At 42.6% G+C, this 13,786-nt stretch overlaps 1 protein-coding gene across 1 annotated transcript in view; it reads right to left on the bottom strand.

Moving 5' to 3' along the window:
• NEO1 (neogenin 1) overlaps nucleotides 1-10,659 on the bottom strand; it is a 125,172-nt gene extending 114,513 nt beyond the window's left edge. Inside the window, exons 1-2 of the mRNA XM_015425677.1 lie at nucleotides 10,644-10,659; nucleotides 3,596-3,913 (exon numbers count right to left, since the gene is read on the bottom strand). Coding sequence (XP_015281163.1) covers nucleotides 3,596-3,913; nucleotides 10,644-10,659 — 334 coding nt within the window. The remainder of the gene's footprint in view (nucleotides 1-3,595; nucleotides 3,914-10,643) is intronic.
• Between the last annotated feature and the right edge of the window lie 3,127 nt (nucleotides 10,660-13,786).

Genomic DNA, 13,786 nt, shown 5'->3' with positions numbered 1-13,786 from the left:
GATACAAATGGAGAAATCACTTTCCTCATAATCTGGAATTGGTAGGGTCTCAGAAGTAGTTTCAGGGGTCTTGTGAGAAAACATCCCTACTGGACAGCATTGATGCTTGAAACCAGCAGACCCATTAGTTTTGCAAGCATCATTAGTGACGATGATTTGCTTTTGATGGCTGACTCCAACATTTCTTTCATCTTCCTTGCCTTCCTTTCTGTCAAGAAAAGGCAGTTGGACACGGTGTCTACAATGGCACCCAGATGCTCTAGCCACTATTCTGGTTCCAAGGAATTTTTTGTAGGTTGATGATGAATCCGTGAGCTTGAAGGCAACGATTGGTTGCTACTGTGTCTTGGCATGATTTGATCTTGGAACTCAATCTGCTCGAGGAATTGTCCAATTAAGGGTAGATTGTGAATGCCTTGTTCCCTTAATCTTACAACTAGCTTGATCAAGATCTTTAAAAAGACTCTCAGAACTGCTGAGAGTACGAATGGGGGAGCCCTGAATTGTAGATGGGACTCACCGATGCAGAACCGTAGAAATCTTCTGTGGCCCAGCAAAACTGGAATGTGGAGTTAAGGCTCTGTTAGACCTATCGAAGTGAGATATTCCTCTGCTTCCAGAGATTCAGTTATTGAATCTGAAAGTCTCTATTCTGAAATGCCTCAGCTTGATGAACTTGTTGAGGTTTATCAGATCCAAGATAGCTCTCCAATCTCCATTCTTTTTTTGTACTGTGAAGAAGATGGAATATACTCCCCATCCGCTTTCTGGAGGGGGACAGATTCTGTGGCCTGAATGCTGAGAAGGTGCTGGATCGCCATGTTCATTCTGTGCCGTTTTTCTGGGTTCTTCTGCAGGAGGGAATTAGAAATCATTCTGGTGGAGGTCTGACAAACTCTATGGTATACCCCTTAGTAAGTATTGCTATTGACCAAATGTCTGCCTGAAAGTTGACCCAGATGTCTTGAAAGTCAAAAAGATGACCCCACCACCACCAGAATTGATGCACGGTCATGCTTTTGAAGGCTTTTCATCTCGATTGGGTCTTTCTGATCTGTTGTTTGCCTGTTTGTTAAATTAGGTATTAAAAGGTCCTCTTCTGAAAGGCTGTCTAGAAGTACCCCAGTTGGATCTTCTGTTGTCTTGCTTGAATATGGGAAGTGTATGCTAGGAATGAAAGGAATAATTCCCAAAGGGTCTTCTGTTATTGCGTTTTAGCATCCTGAGGAGTGCCTTTTTCTTATCCCTGGTCTCCACCATGATTTTGTCAAGAGCACTGCCAAATAACCTGTCCCCTTGGAATGCTTTAGAGTGCTTCAGATTGCCAGGCATGCTACCATAGCATCCTCCTGGCAGCAGCTGCAGAAGCTATGGCCCTTGAGGAAAAGATTAACTAATCTAATGTTGCGTATGCTGTAAAGGAAGTGGCTTTGAGGACTTTATTGGCCCCCTCAAGAAGGTGACAATTACCAGACAGTAGTAGTTGGAGAAGTTTCCTGAACCAAATTATGGCCACCCTGAACACAATGGAAGCTGTAGCAGAAGCCTAAATTGCCATGGCTATTGCCTCAAGGGCCCTCTTTAGGGCAAAGTTGGCTTTCTTATCCATATTATCTCTAACAGAGCCTTAGCCATCTTCTGATAAAAATCCAGAGGACTGCAACACAGTGACTGAGGTATCCACTGGAGGAACCTGAAAAAACTCTTAAGTAAAATATGGTACGGCATCTAAATTCTTAATGAATCCTGGATATTGCTTGTTAGCCATAGGTTTAACCCATTCAGCCTTTAACTGCTTTTTGAAGAATTCAGCTACACTAGAACTCAGCTACACTAGATATAGGAAAGAATTCCTTATTCCCTTTGGGTCTGCTCTTGTGATTCAAATCTATGGGAGCTAGTTCCTCTCCACATAGGGTCTCTTAGACCTTGAGGGCTGCTATAGTTTTAGATAAATACTGATAATCCTCTGGCTTAAAGAACATGACAGACTGCTCAGGAATCTTGATCTCATCCTCTTCCTTATCAGAAAGAAACTCCCCTCCTCATTTTCCTCTGGATCACCACCCGAAGAGGCGTCTGGTTCCCATTGTGAACTATCTCTCCCTCTTTTCCTATTAAAAGACTCTTTCCAATCCACTTTAGTGGGCCAGTTAAGCCCTCCTTTAGAGGAAGATAACCTTTCTGAGCCACCCTGTCGTGGTGGGAAAGGGGAGAGGAGGTACTGGATTGGACTCTGTATGTTCTAAGGTTTCTCCATTGTAGAAACTTTTAATTTCCTCACACACAGTTTGCCTAATGAGGGCAAGAAAATCAAAGGAAAGAGTAGAGGGCCTGGCTTCTTGCACTTTACTCACAAGTAGACCCAATGAGCTGTTATCAGAATGGGGCCCCAGCACCACATTCAGCGCTGCGGCCTCCAAATGTTGATTCTAATTGTTCCTACCAAGTCCTGCATCGACCGGAGAACTCATGGATGTGGGGAGACCCATTCCGCAACCTCCAACTGGGCAATTAAAATGGCCACCAGTCAGTGCTGACAGGAACAAGGAGTCTATGGGCTCTGGCAACATTTTGCAATGGCGCCACATTTTGGCACTCTTTTGCAGTTCCAACCACTTCTGTGAGCCAGGTGGTTCAGGCATGGTGGCAGAAATGGCTCCACGCCAGATCTGGCTGAACTTGTCAGAGTTTACACTGGGATCAGTGGTGGTGGTGGTGGGGCTTCTAATTCCTCCTCTGAGCAAAAGCCATCACTGCCCTCACAATCATCCATGATATGAGCGGCCAAAGGGACATGCTCTTAAAGACCACCTGATTTGAAAAAATGGCCACCATGGCTGTCAGAAGGCTCTCCTGGCACTTGGGTGCTCTTGCAGTGGAGGCACAAGAGGAGTCAGAATAGGAGTGGGATGGGAGGAAAAAACAGACAGTAGAGTAGATGAAGATTTAGTAGGAATAGGGATACAAGGAGAAAGTATCAGAGTAGATGAAGCACACTGCTCTCCCTGATAAGGCACAAAAAGAATTGAAGAGGAGGTGACTCCCACAGAGGAGACAGGAAGTGGAAAGAATTTGTTCCAGCCGTCCACCTATGAATGGATGGTGGGAATCACCCACCAAGATGTCCTCCACCTCAGAGGAAGAACTCAAGTGTCAGAGCTAACAGATTCTGTTATAGGTACACAGAAAATGGTTCAGACTGTATTTTGCCAGCATGAGATTTTTAAAATGTATTTACATTATTTATAGTTTGCCTTTCTCGCAGGGACTCAAGGCGGATGACACACAGTGAGTCAGGACAATCAACAAAATGGGATATTCAGTAAACAATGCATTAGGATTGTCGCAGTCTAGAACCACCAGAAAAAACTGAAGCATAGCATAAGTAGTGACAAGACACATTAGGAGGTACAAAAACAATATAATAGGATCTACTGGAAGGAATGGGATAAACTGGAAGGGGGAGAGTCAATTTATATATATATATACACATATAGACACACATACTGAGGTAGTCCCCCCCAAAGCAATATCAGCTCCCAGGCTGCAATGGGCAAAGTGCTAGAATATTTTTTAAAAAAAAACAACTTACCTGCTACTGTGAGCTTTGCTGTTCTGCTTATAATGGTCCCAAGGCTTTCCACAGTTGCAACGCACTGATAATGCCCCTCATCGGGTTTATTGTGCTTATTATGCACCACACTGTTTATTAATAGAGATCCATCTGGTAGCAGCTGGCGTCTGTCATCTGACACCAAGTTCAAGAAAGTCCCATCTTTTTTCCATTCGATTTTTGGAGAAGACTCACAGTACGCAGAGCAATTCAGTATAACAGAAGCAGCTCTGACTGACAGGGTGTCCGCTGGCTCCACAGTAAAATAAAACTGAGTGAAAGTCCTCACACTGGGTCCTGTAGGCCACAAGAAAAATAAAAGGCTTGTTTTAGAGCTTCCCAAGAATTCTGTTTCATTCATAAATCTCGATGCTGTCTCATGCTCTTAATGGTACCTGCTAAAGAAACCTGCCTTTTCTTGTAAACAACTGCAACAAAAATTATGCTCCGTGAACATCTAAACCGGTGCATCTTACAAACAACACCTAGATCAGTAGCTGTAAATACTGACCAAATTCCAATGATCTACTAGTTGTGCTTATACCCAGGGGCATCTGACTTTTCCTTTGAATGCATAATACTAACACAAAGTAGACAGAGATCAACTGTTTTAAAATTTGTTACTTTTAAAAATGACATCTAAACCCAGTATTTTTAATCTATTAAAATGGAGTTGGTAACACAGAACATTAAGTTAACAGAACAGGGTAACACAGACATTAAGTTAACGGAACAGCGGTGTTAACTCAATATCCAAACATTTGATCATGATTGTAGGAGGCTGTTTCCATTGAAATAACACAATTAGCTGACAAAAATCAAGATGTATGTAACAAGACAGCATGGGATACAGCTATTTCTCATCACCCTACCCCCATGGCTTTGAAATCTCTAGCCATGACTGATAAATAGATATACTTTGCAGGTGCTGGGAGCAAAGAGAGTTATTGCTATTATGACCAACTTTAAAAACAAAAACAAAAAACTCCACAAAATCTAGCTAACTCCTGTTGCCATCATAACCCTGGACCATATGGCTCCGTCTAATCCAGCAAGGCAATGTTTACAGTTTTATGAGTAATATATGTGCTTAGTTCTCCCTCTGGCTAAAGGGATTTGGCTAAATCCTCCACATAATAGCTTAATACAAAATATGATCTGTATGTTTCCTAGAAGTGCTTTATCTTATTTAAAAAACAAACAAACAACTTTTCACTACATGAGAACCTGAATGCATTTTCACAATAGGGCTGCATAGCTCATGGATAGCTTTTTGTTGTTGTTGTTTTGCCATCAAGTTACAGCCAATTTATGGCAACTCCATAGGGGTTTAAGGCAAGAGACATTCTGAGGTGGTTTGCCATTGCCTGCCTCTGTGCAGCAACCCTGCTATTCCTTGGTGGTCTCCCATCCAAATGCTTACAGATCTGACAAGATTGGGCTAGGCTGGGCTATCTAGATCATGGCCTGGATACAAGGAGAGCTGCATCTTTATAAAAATAATTGTCCTCTGCTTTTAGGCATGCAGGTACGCAGGCATGGGGCTCTCTGCAAATAAAACCTAAACGAAAACCAAGTATTCTAAAATATCTGTTCCTAACTACCCTGTTCTCAGTTAAAAATACAGATAAATAGCTATACATCTCCATGGAAAAGCACATTTTTGAAGAGAATTCTGTAATGCAGTACCACGGTATATATGACAATAGGTATCTGAATTTTAAAAGCTTGGTTGCACAAATATCTTCACTTATCATCACTTTTGCCTCAGCACTGTAATTGCAAGAAGCACTGTGGAGCATGGTTGTGGATTTATCACTGTAATTAGCAGGAAAGTGGCTGGCCCTCATACCAACCATGAAGGCAGCAGAACCAGGCCACCCACAAACAAAGTAAGAGTCTCTAAATGTTTGAGGGATTGCCCAGGTATACAGGAAAATATGACTTTATCATTTAACCAGGGCAGAGGAAATGGCCTAAGGAGAATTTAATATGCTCCAGGAGGCATGGAATGTTGACAGTCCACTAAAGGGAAAAGGGGTGGATGAAGAAATTAGTCCAGTCAAGCCTGGGAGCTTATAAAATTATGGAGAGCAGGATCTGGCGTGCGGGTAGGATTTCCAACTTGCTCCCTCCTCTAATGATTCACAATGGGCTTCCTGCTAGTATCACTGCATTTGTAATACTGATAGTTTCACAGACCTAAATTCAGGTGTTATGTACAGGAAAGACACCCTGTGATCTACTCTGATTTACAGCTGTCCATTAACGTGCAGAACCATGGTGAATAACGATAACGTTAGATAATCACTCTGCACACAAATGTCTGTGAAACATATAGTTCCAGAAAAGCAGTGGCCCAAAACTCTCACTAGGCAGAAAGAGAAACACACAAGTAATATCTCTCTGGCTGAGATCACATGATTGCGAAGAACAAAACTCTACAAAAGCAGAACTATAATCAAATAACATTCTTGTGCAAGAGTGTGAATAGATTTATTCTGAGTCTGTATTATACCATCAGCAATGCTCCCTCTAAGCTGTGGAGTCTTGTGAGCAAAAATTCTACTCTGTGAGCTACTGGCACTAAAGTTGTGAGCGAGCGATTTGGCTGCTGCATAAATTAGTTTGCTCTGGAGCCACCCTTCCTGAGCTAAGACAAAAACGTGTGAGCCAGAGGCTAGAAAACTGTGAGCTAGCTCACACTAAGTCAGCTTAGAGGGAACATTGACCCTCAGCCCATTTCAAACGTTAGAATTTAAAAACAGATACAGAATGATTTAAGGCATAGCTCAACACCACTGTGCAAAAAATCCCAGAAATCTGGAGGATTATAGGGAAATGGCTGAGAAGCTGAATGCATTTTTTGCCTGTGTCTTCACTGTGGAAGATGTGAAGTGCTTACCCACTCCAGAATCGCTGATTTCGGGAGGGGTGTTGAAAGACCTGAGTCAGATTGAGGTGACAAGAGAGGAGGTCCTACGACTGATAGACAACTTAAAAACTGGTAAATCACCAGGCCCAGATGGCATACATCCAAGAGTTCTGAAAGAACTCAAATGTGAACTTGTGGATCTCCTGACAAAAATATGTAATCTTTCACTAAAATCTGCCTCCATTCCTGAGGACTGGAAGGTAGCTAATGTCACTCCCATCTTTAAAAAGGGTCCCAGAGGAGATCCGTGAAATTACAGGCCAGTCAGTCTGATGTCAATATCGGGTAAGTTGGCAGAAACTGTTATTAAGGAGAAAATTAGTAGGCACATTGATGAACAAAACTATTGAGGAAGACTCAGCATGGGTTCTGTAAGGGAAAATCTTGTCTCACTAACCTGTTAGTGTTCTTTGAGGGGGTGAACAAACATGTGGACAAGAGGGACCCAATAGATGTTGTTTACCTTGACTTCCAGAAAGCTTTTGATAAAGTTCCTCATCAAAGGCTTCTAAGTAAGCTCAATAGTCACGGGATAAAAGGACAAGGAAACAGAGAGTGAGTATAAATGGGCAATTTTCACAGTGGAGGATGGTAAGCAGTGGGGTACTGCAGGGCTCAGTACTGCATCCGATGCTTTTCAAGTTGTTTGGAGTTGGGAGTAAGCAGTGAAGTGGCTAAATTTACGGATGATGCAAAATTGTTCATGGTGGTGAAAACCAGGGAGGATTCTGAGGCACTCTAAGGGGATCTGTTGAAGATGGGCGAGTGGGCATCAATGTGGCAAATGGGGTTCAATGTGGCCAAGTGCAAAATGACACACATTGAGGCCAAAAATCCTAACTATAAATACACATTGATGGGGTCCGAACTGGCAGAGTGTGACCAAGAGAGAGAGATCTTGGAGTCGTAGTAGGTAACTCAATGAAAATGTCCAGATAGTGTGTGACTGCAATAAAAAAAGGTCAAAGCTATGCTGGGGATTATTAGGAAGGGAATTGAAAGCAAATCAGCCAGTATCATAATGCCCCTGTATAAATCGATGGTGCAACCTCATTTGGAATATTGTGTGCAATTCTGGTCACCACACCTCAGTATGGATATTATAGCATTGGAAAAAGTACAGAAAAGAGCAACTAGAATGATAAAAGCGTTGGAACACTTTTCCTACGAAAAAAGGCTGGGGCTCTTTAGCTTGGAGAAATGACTGAGGGGTGACATGATCGAGGTTTACAAGATTATGCATGGGATAGAGCAGGTAGAGAAAGAAGTACTTTTCTCCCTTTCTCACAATACAAGAACTCATGGGCACTCAATGAAATTGCTGAGCAGTTATGTAAGAATGGATAAAAGGAAGTACTTATTCACCCAAAGAGTGATTAACACATGGAATTCACTGCCACAGGAGGTGGTGGACGGCTTCAACAAACACGGACGGCTTCAAGAAGGAATTGGATAAACATATGGAGCAGAGGTCCATCAGTGGCTATTAGCCACAAGGTATAGATAGGAACTCTCAGTCTGGGGCAAGGGATGCTCTGTCTTCTTGGTGCTTGGGGGGGACGGACAACAGTGGGAGGGCTTCTAGTGTCTGGCCCCACTGGTGGCCCTCCTGATGGCACCTGGTATTTTTGGCCACTGTGTGACAAGAGTGATGGACCGAATGGGCCATTGGCCTGATCCAGCATTGGCTTCTCTTATGTTCTTATTAACACAAGCACCCAGAAGCAGAATGCTAAACTCTAAACATAAGCATGTAATAAACTACATGTGCCCTAACAGTCATAGAAGCATCCTTCCCTGGTTATGTAAGAATGTGCGAGAATGAGTTGGGATGGTCCATATGGTAACTCTCCCTCTGATGCTGCGCCCTGATCATACAAGGTGGGAATACCAAATTGCAATACTATACCAGTTCTTGAATGGAACAGGCCTCTTCAGCTCCCCCCCCCAATCTTGCCCTGCCAGTCTAGATGAAATATCTGACAATTTCTGCCTTAGCCAAGACTTTTTTTCTAGCCAGGATTAATGCAATTCTATGAACCATTCTGAAGGGTTGCTATATGAAGATCCCATTCCAGGACAGATATTGAGATGTTGACAAAGAGAGGTTGAAACACTGGATCACATTATGTTGTTTTGCCCATGGTATGATCTATATAAAGCAATATGGCTGCTCCATTTAGTATCTGTTGACAGAATTAAGATTGTACTATTTTTATTAAAGGATGAGGATCTGAGGATTACTTTGGCCATGGCAACATTCTTCTCGGTAGTGATTATGTGGAAGGAAAAGATGAACTTGTTATGATGGGGTTCAGAACATTTATAGGATTAACCTCTAATAATAATTTCTTAAAAACTTAAACATTTAGTGTGGCATGACTGGAGACCTTAGGTCAAATGAGTCAACCATTAAAGGAGCTCTATTCAGCTGAGCACCAACCAATTCATCACAGCAGCTGTTAACATCAAAGCAGCACCATTCCATCAGCACTTCTGTGAGACGAGCTTCAATACACTTCTGAGATACTTATTTGGCCTGCTCTGAGTGTCCTTCTACCTGATCCTCAAAAAGGCAGAAACTTCCACAATCAGGTATTGTCAGCATTTAGAAATTGTGCTCCAATTCTACCAGGCTGGCTTGATTCACTAGCTTATTTTGGAGTTCATATTGCCAATGAAAGTCTACAAGACACCAAAATTTCATCTACAAGACATCCTGGAGCAAGGTATAATACACATATGGTTCCTAGTCTGAAGCTACTGATCTGAGTGTCCTTCTACCTGATCCTCAAACAGGCAGAAACTTCCACAATCAGGTATTCTCAGCATTTAGAAATTGTGCTCCAATCGTACCAGGCTGGCTTGATTCACTAGCTTATTTTGGAGTTCATATTGCCAATGAAAGTCTACAAGACACCAAAATTTCATCTACAAGACATCCTGGAGCAAGGTATAATACACATATGGTTCCTAGTCTGAAGCTAGAACCCTTGTTCAATCAAACAGCCCATGCCACGGTCTTCTGAATGCACTTCCAGCAGTGCTTCCTATCAAAATATCATTTGTCCGTTCGTGATTTATAGAACTTGTCATCTTGCTGCCCAAAGCAACTCAAGAGAAAGTACAATAAAACAAAATCAAAAACACCACAACAGGGTTGAAAGAGCAACTGCAATCTTGGGGGGAAAGATTAAAAGTTTAAACCAAAAGCCACTTGAAGGAGCTGCGCTTTTGAAGACAGAACAGAAGATGCATAAGAATAACTAGAATAAAGAAAAAAACAGAACAAAGTAACAGTTCAACTCAAGAGAGAGTACAATAAAACAAAATCAAAAACACCACAACAGGGTTGAAAGAGCAACTGCAATCTTGGGGGGAAAGATTAAAAGTTTAAACCAAAAGCCACTTGAAGAAGCTGTGCTTTTGAAGACAGAACAGAAGATGCGTAAGAATAACTAGAAGAAAAAAACAGAACAAAGTAACAGTTCCCAAATCTCCCCCCACCCCTGTCCCCTGAAAAGATGCCTGCCATTCATACCCTCTCAAATGCCCTGGCAAATGGGCAAGCTTTTTAGCACCACCTGAAGATCTCCATGGAGAGGGATCATCTCACAGCAAGAGCCATGATGGCTTGGGGTCTGGTCAATCCCACATGGGCCACCGTACCTGGTGGGACAGCTGCTTGAAGACAGCAGTTGGCACAGAGGGACATATGGAAGGATACGGTCCTTCAAATATATGGGTCCAAGGTTGTGAAGGGCTTTAAAGGTTACGACGAGGACCTTGAATTGTATTTACAATGTTATACAGAGACACGTGGCATAACTTGGCAACAGACTCCGCATGAAAACCAAAGGTGAAAGAAGGCTGAATATCTAGTATAGATGTCTAGACGACAGGCAATGACGGTGGATCTAGACAACAATCAAGGAAAGGAAGAGATAAACAGCTCTGTCTTGGATGTGTTTGAGGTGGCAATAAAAAATATCCAAGTGGATGTATCAGGCAGGAAGGCAAAACCAAAGACTGTTCTCTAGCTTCCTTACAGTATTAACACAAAGTGAACCCAATGTCGTAGAGTATCCTCACCCAGTACCATTGTCATTGCGGGTAAATCCGCCATAAATAGGAATAAGAAACAACTTTGCAAAAAAAAAAAAATCCCTTTAAATAGACTCCAACATTTTGTTGAAAGCCACAATATAACTTAGGGGAAATTAGATACAAGCTTGTGAAGGCATTATGGGATTACTCCTTTATATGAGTGACAGATTAAAGCGTGTAGAAGACCAAATTGATGGTCATAAGCCTGAATTCAGTTTTCTACCTAAAAATTATCTCCCATTTCTTCACACAGTAGGAATTTGTACAAGAGGAACGACAATTCAAATAAGTAAACCTACTTGCATTGCAATTCTCGAGTGAGTCCCTTGTTGTTTGGGTTTCTATCGTATGCTTATTTATCAAATGTTGAACTGAGGGCATTTTAAACCATTTGCGCACTGCATCGTTTTCCATAATTTTTATCCGGGGAGTAAAAAGCCTTCATAAAATCTAGTTTTCTTTCCAATCTATCCAAAAAATGAGCATACAGCCCTGGATGTACAGAGACATACAGATGGACAGAGGAGGGTTGGGGGGGGGGGGGCGGCATAAGCATTTTTACAAACTGTGGATTAAAAAGGAACAAAATACTGTATACCAGATATATTATGATATACTGGAAAGCATATTTTAAAGAGGAAATTATCTACAGAACAGTTTAAGAGGACAGCTGCACTGGTCTACAGTAGAACACCTAGATTCAAGTCTGGTAGCTCCTTATGGTATCTGATATCTCAAAAACTTATATCCCAAAAATGTTGCTGGTCTCTAAGGTGCTACTAGACCCAAATCTAGCTGTATCTACAGAACGGAGTTGGAAGATTTCTTTCCACAAAATATGAAATAACAGAATTCTGCAGGAGGGCATTCTTATAGAAGAAGCAATAATGGTTCAACCCAGGAGGTCACTTTTATCATTCCTACATTGATGGTCTTGCCATCTTAAACAGGTATGTTTACATGTGCTTTGGTTTCTTCCACCCTAACAAGAATCTTTGCTTTTAGGTTCAAACATCGTCATATTTTATAAGCTGTTTACTGACTGCCTGATGTTATATGTTGTAATCATCTTACTGTTTTTATCATACTTTTAATCCACCTTGGACCCCAGTGCTAAAGGAGGACTATAAATGAAAGTAATAAAACAAATAAATTGTGCATCCACAAAATACATAATTACTTGGTAATATCGTTGTAGAAAATTATTGCAACTGATCTCCACTGAGCAATGAACTCACTGACCTTACAGCAGTTTCAGGTGGGTAGCCACATTAGTTAGGAGGAGGAGAGGAGAAGAGGAGATTGGATTTATACCCCGCCCTTCACTCGGAGTCTCAGAGCGGCTTACAAACTCCTTCCCCTTCCCGTTCCCACAACAGACACCCTGTGAGGTAGGTGGGACTAAGAGAGCTCTTTCCAGAACTGTCCTTGAGAGAACAGCTTTGACAGAACTATGGCTTGCCCCAGGTCATCCAGCAGCTACAAGTGGAGGAGTGGGGAATCAAACCCAGTTCTCCCAGATTAGAGTCTGCGCACTTAACCACTACACCAAACTGGCTAGTAGCAGTAAGTAGCAGCAGCAGTCCATTAACACCTTTTCAACTGAATCACAAACTCCATTGTAGGTCATGAGCAATGCATGTAAACATCCCAGATTGGGGGGAGAGCACAAATCAGCATACAGATGTCACACCTGCCCATCTGTACATTGACCTGACAACTTGGGGGGGGGGCAGAATTTCCTCTAGTTTGACACCCATTAATTACCCTTTGCACCCCATCTAGCTCCTTTTAAAGGTAAAGGTAAAGGTTCCCTTGCTCGAAAGCCAGTCAAATCCGACTCTAGGGTTGCGGTGCTCATCTCCGTTTCAAAGCCGAAGAGCCAGCGCTGTCCAAAGACGTTTCCGTGGTCATGTGGCCGGCATGACTAAACACCAAGGCGCACGGAACGCTGTTACCTTCCCACCGAAGTGGTACCTATTTATCTACTTGCAATTTCTTGCTTTCGAACTGCTAGGTTGGCAGGAGCTGGAACTAGAGATGGGAGCTCACTCCATCATGCGGCACCCGGGTCTTGAACTGCTGAACTACTGACCTTCCACAGCCTGCTCCTTTTAGCTGTGTACAGAAAGGGGCTGTGTGCAAGGAAATGTATGATCCTCATGAAATAGTTTATTAATTCAATCCCTTTTTGGTGAGTTTGAATGAACACCTGACTTTCTGAAAGACCCCAAAAGAAACTGCTGTGAGAAAGGTACTGTGATTCATCTCCAAGCAGAGGGCTGTCTGAAGTCCTGATAAGGCAGCTTTATTTTGCTTTATTTATTCTTTAATTTCACCTGTCAATATTCCAATTTGCTCATGTGCACGTTAGAGTTACCAATAGGGGTGTGCAAAAAAATCAACTGTATTTTTCGGTTCAAGTCTATTGGACACGAAAAAATCGGTATTTCCAAAAAAATCCCAGATCCTAAATTTTTTCAGGTCCAATAGACCCAAACTGAAAAATGCAGTGGCTTCTCCTATGGTGTTGCCCAGGAGGGCTTCTCCTGCGACGCAGTTTAAACAGTGCCCCAGGAGAAAATGGCCCCAGGATCTCTCCCCACCACATGCAGACCTGGCTGGGAGAGGACCAGCTGGGGCAAAGGGAACTCTCAACTCCCACCACTCTGGCCAATTCTGGGCTGGCTCCTCTTGCAACTGCAAGAGAGGATCAGCTGGTGCGGCAGGAGCTCCACACGTACTTCCGCTGATGGGTTCCTCTTGCAGGTTTAAACTGAGCTACAAAAGGAGCCCACCAGCCACTGGGTATAGCTGAACATACCCAAATAAAAACTGGAAAATCGGTTTTTATTCAGGCTCAGCTATACTGGTAGCTGAATCAGTTCCTTTGATCTGTGTTCAGCTTAATTAATACCCAAAAAATACAGCTAAGGTATTTTTCAGGTATTTTTTCAGCTCGGTTTGTGCCAAAAGCACACCCCTAGTTACCAAACTCCACATAGGGCCTGGAGTTCTCCTGGAGGAAGTGGCAACTTCAGAGGGTAGACTCTATGGACATCACATATCCACTGAGCTCCCTCCCCTCTTAAAACTCTGTCCTCTCCAGGCACTGCCCCTAGATCTCC

Source organism: Gekko japonicus, unplaced genomic scaffold, assembly GCF_001447785.1.
Source record: "Gekko japonicus isolate JY-2015 unplaced genomic scaffold, Gekko_japonicus_V1.1 scaffold1259, whole genome shotgun sequence".
NCBI classification, from domain to species: Eukaryota; Metazoa; Chordata; class Lepidosauria; order Squamata; family Gekkonidae; genus Gekko; species Gekko japonicus.
This window is presented reverse-complemented; position numbering and strand designations above follow the sequence as displayed.